Source organism: Myotis brandtii, unplaced genomic scaffold (genome assembly GCF_000412655.1).
Source record: "Myotis brandtii unplaced genomic scaffold, ASM41265v1 scaffold268, whole genome shotgun sequence".
NCBI lineage: Eukaryota > Metazoa > Chordata > Mammalia > Chiroptera > Vespertilionidae > Myotis > Myotis brandtii.
In genome coordinates this window covers 2,566,297-2,570,796 of record NW_005360187.1, presented here as the reverse complement: position 1 = coordinate 2,570,796, position 4,500 = coordinate 2,566,297, and the positions used below count along the sequence as shown (strand labels likewise).

At 40.1% G+C, this 4,500-nt stretch overlaps 1 protein-coding gene across 1 annotated transcript in view; it reads left to right on the top strand.

Annotated features, from left to right (window-relative positions):
- Positions 1-4,500, top strand: part of DNAH12 (dynein, axonemal, heavy chain 12) — a 260,675-nt gene that overhangs the window by 38,899 nt on the left and 217,276 nt on the right. The window contains exons 11-13 of the mRNA XM_014541350.1: positions 1,524-1,712; positions 2,528-2,684; positions 3,335-3,426. Coding sequence (XP_014396836.1) covers positions 1,524-1,712; positions 2,528-2,684; positions 3,335-3,426 — 438 coding nt within the window. The remainder of the gene's footprint in view (positions 1-1,523; positions 1,713-2,527; positions 2,685-3,334; positions 3,427-4,500) is intronic.

Genomic DNA, 4,500 nt, shown 5'->3' with positions numbered 1-4,500 from the left:
GCGAGTGACTGAAGCTTCCAACCGCTCCTTGTTTTCTTTTCTTTTTTTTTTATTCTGGGCCAGCTTTAGCTCTGAGGCCTCGCTGCTGAAAACATCGATACAAAGTTTCGGTCTGGCTGTCTTTCAGTCCAGCTGTTTTCTGGGGTTTTGTTTAGCTTCTTTTTTGCAACATAGTGTATAGTTGCTTAGAGTTGCAGATGAGATGCTGGCAAGTGAGGCGGGGAATGTTGGAGTCTGCAGCAAGCAAGCCTCGTGCTCGCTTCAGTGCCTGGCTGCCGGCCGCCATCTTGGCTGACAGTTAATTTGCATATACTCACTGATTAGCCAATGAAAAGGGTAGCGGTCGTACGCCAATTACCATGTTTCTCTTTTATTAGTGTAGATTATTCATACTTTGGTCATGTATTGTGCACCAAGTTCCAGTAGCTTCACGCTAACCAATGGTGTGCTGGAAATTTGGCTCTCCAGAAACAATAACAACCACCCTGTTTTGTAGTGTTTGCTAATTTCCATGGCATAAATAATCCCACCATGATGATTTTCAAGCATCCAAAGGTTTAGTAACAGGCTCACAAAATTAATAATATTGAACATTTGACTCTTGTGACAATAGCAGCTAGCTGTATCTTTACCACTGCCCCTCACCCCAGGTACATGTCATCCCATGACACCCTCACTATAAGGGTCAGGGCTCCCCTACCCTCAGTCTTCACCATGTTGTTTGGTCTTCTGAAATGTTTTCTATATCAGGGGCAAAATAACTAGAGTGTGGAAGATTCTGAGTTGCCATTTTAAGATTGTTGATATTCTATAAAAATATGAAAGTTTGCATATATTTTTCCATTTATTATTTTAGACTACATTTATTAACATACTGTGCTGCCCTGACAGGTGGCTCAGTTGGTTGGAGTGTCACCCCATATACCAAAATGGTTGCGGGTTCAATTCCTGGTCAGGGTACATACCTAGGTTGTGGGTTTGATCCTGGGTCGGATGCTAATAGGAGGCAACTGATCAATGTTTCTTTCTCATATCGATGTCTCTCTCACTCTCTCTCTCTCTCTCTCTCTCTCTCCCTTTCTCTCTAAAATCAATAAAAACATATCCTCAGGTGAGGATTAAAAAAAAAAAAACAGCCCTGGCCAGCATGGCTCAGTGGTTAGAGTGTCTCCCCACATACCTAAGGGTTTTGGGTATGATTCCTGGTCAAGGGCATGTACCTGGATTGCAGGTTTACTTTCCCCACCTGTTTGGGGTGCGTGCGAAAGGCAACCAGTGGATGTCTCTCACATTGATGTTTCTCTCTCTTCTCCCACCCCTCACTCCCTTCCACTCTCTCTGAAGAGCAATGGAAAAAATGTCCTTAGGTGAGTATTAACAACAACAACAAAAGAACATATGTGCTGAATGAAGATAATTTTCAGGACTAAATGGATTGATAGAATGACTTGATTATACACTTATTTTAGTTAAAGGTTGAACTTGTACTCTTGAAATTAATAGTAATTTATAATATCATGCAGATAAAGGATCTCTTAAAGAGAACTGTAGAAGGATTTGTAAAACTCTTTGACCAAGGAGATGAACGAGGGCTGCCGATATTTAAGATGGAATTGACAATTGATGATGAGAAAATGGAATTTTACCCTACCTTTCAAGATTTGGAAGATGTTGTTTTTGGTTTGGTAGAGAGAATAGCTGAAGCTCTGCAGGTATCACTTCATCCTTATCTATCAGGTTTCTTTATATGGCTCTTTTTCAAAATTTTAAATTGAGTTGAAACTCCATAAAGTATTTATATACATAAAATGTTGCAACTCTTTGTTTCCATACTCCAAGTTATTTTATGTTAAAATAAAATGCTTTGTCTTTGAGAAAGTCTTCTGGTTGAAGATAACATTTGTTCTTAGAAGTCTTATTGTAGTTATGACAACCTCCCAACAGGCCCTGCCTCTGATCAGAGTGGGGGAGCCAATCAGGGGTAGAGCTGGCGGGGGGAAGAGGCCGTAGGCTAATCAGGGTGGTGGGGGCCCATTGGGGTTAGGGACGGCCAGGGGGAGGGGCTGCAGGTGGTTGGCCGGCTGGCCCTGCCCCTGATCGGGGTGGGGGGGCCCATCGGGGGCCTATAGGGGTGGTGGAGGCCCATTGGGGTGAGGCTGACCAAGGGGAGGGGCTTCAGGAGGTTGGCCACTGGCTCTGCCCCCTTTAGGGGTGGGGGGCGATCGGGGGTGGGGCCGGCCTGGGGACAGGGCTGTGGGAGGTTGGCTGGCTGGCTCCACCCCCCAATTGGGCTAGTTTGCTGGCCGCAGTGGGTGGTTGTTCCTGTTGTTACGGGGGTCCTTTCGCTGGCTTTTTATATATATAGATTACAAACTATACAACTTTAAATCATTACTGTATTTTGCATCAAGTTATCTTTTCTTGTGCCACTAAAATCTGAAAAGAGTGTTCAAAAATATAAGATCTACATATACTAGTAGACCAATTACACAGTTATTTCATAAACTGTCATTTTTATTTATGTTAGAATGTCCAGTCAGTACCCTCTTGGCTATCAGCAGCTTCACCACCTGTAAATCTTGACACAGAACTTCCAGAACATATGTTACAGTGGGCACTTGATGTGCTAAAGGTGGAAATACATCGTAACTTAGAAGGTGCAAGACAACACTATGAGACATACGGTATATGTGATAAATATGATATTATATCTTTTTATTATAAAAGAATGACATTTTATTTTTACTAGAATTTGGCTAGATATTTGGTTGTCTGGGGCTGTCATGAAAGAGCAGGGAGAGCCAAAAGTTAGCATGAACATGGCTGTTGGCAGCATCAAGGATCAAAACTAAGAAACTTGAATTCTGTTGTCTGGTCCAAAGAGTGAATGCTAACTGGATCAGGGTGATAAAGCCAAAAGATAGAAAGAAGAGATGTTGGAATAAGGAGAAAGCTAAGTTAAGGTTAAAAGCAAAGTAATCTATAAGAATAGCAGCTCAAGTTTATAGTCTTCTCAAGTGTGTATGAAGTCAGGATAGGTAATTTTACTTGATATCTTAAGCAAAATCTTTTATTAACTGGCTTATTTTTATCTCTTAAATTATTTTAAGATCATTACATACCCTTTTATCTTTATTTTGAAACATCTGTATTTAACCTGGTTTGCTTAAGTCTATTTTATTCCATTCTATTTCTATTAATGTACTAGTATGTTAATACTCAATTAATAATAATAATTAATTGAATAGGCTATTCCATTCTATGATCATATAAAAAAGCACTTATCTTTTTAAAAGGTTAATATTGATATTTAAATTAGATTATTAATTTTCAGTTGAAAAATATAATTGGCTCCTTGATGGCACTGCAGTTCAGCTGATAGAGACTTTTCAGGCGGAAGATCACACTTTTGATGAATACACAGAGGTAAGTGATAATTCTGTTTTTGATTAATGCCTTTTGAGTATCCTTTTAAAATTATGATCTTTTTATTCTAGAAAATAAATGCTTCAATTAAAGTTATTTGAATTTATTCAAAACATCATTTTAGTAAACTTATAGATTTACCTCATAATTTCTTTAGTCATTCATTTACTCATTCATTGATTCAACAAAAATTTCTTCATCACATTCAGACACCTAGCAAGATTTTGGTGATGTAAAAATAAATAATACATTAACATTGTTCTCAGGAGCTTATACTTGGCCTGGAAGCTAGACATATCAATGGAAATATTGAGATAAGTACTGGAATACAGATATGGATGAAGTGTGAAAGCACAGAAGAGGAAAGGATTGCTTTTGCTTTGTGAAATTCGTGAAGGTTTTTAAAAGTAGTGATAAGTGAGCTAGGTTTTGAAGTAGATGTTTATAGGTGGATTTAGCTGAAGCAGGGAGGCATGGAAGAGACTAACATAGCTCAATGTGGGGTAGGGGGGAATGAGAAGACATAAACTAAAGAATTTATATACATAGTCCATGGACACAGGCAATAGGGTAATAAAGACCTTGGGTGTGGGTAAGGGCTGTGAGTAGGGGGGAAGAAGGGAAGGAATGGGAGATATCTGTAATACTATCAACAATAAAAATCTTCTATATCTACACTAATAAAAGAGAAACATGCAAATTGGTGTCACTCCGCTACCTTTCCCATTGGCTAATCAGGGCGATATGCAAATTAACTGCCAGCCAAGATGGCGGCGGGCAGCCAGGCAGCTTGAAGCAAACATGAGGCTTGCTTGCTTCAGTGACGGAGGACTCCAACGTGCCCCGCCTGCCGCTGCCGGCCTCTGAGCTTGCAGTTTGAAACATTGTTACAAATATAGAAGCTAAACAAAACCCCAGAAACCTGCTTTCAGCCAGCCGGGATCTCAGAGCTGGAGTTGAAACAGTGTTTCGATTATAGAACCCAAACAAACCAGATACCGGCTTTCAGCAGCCGAGGCCTAAGAGCTGGAGCCAAGCCTCAGAGCTAAAGCTGGCCCAGAATAAAAAAAAAAA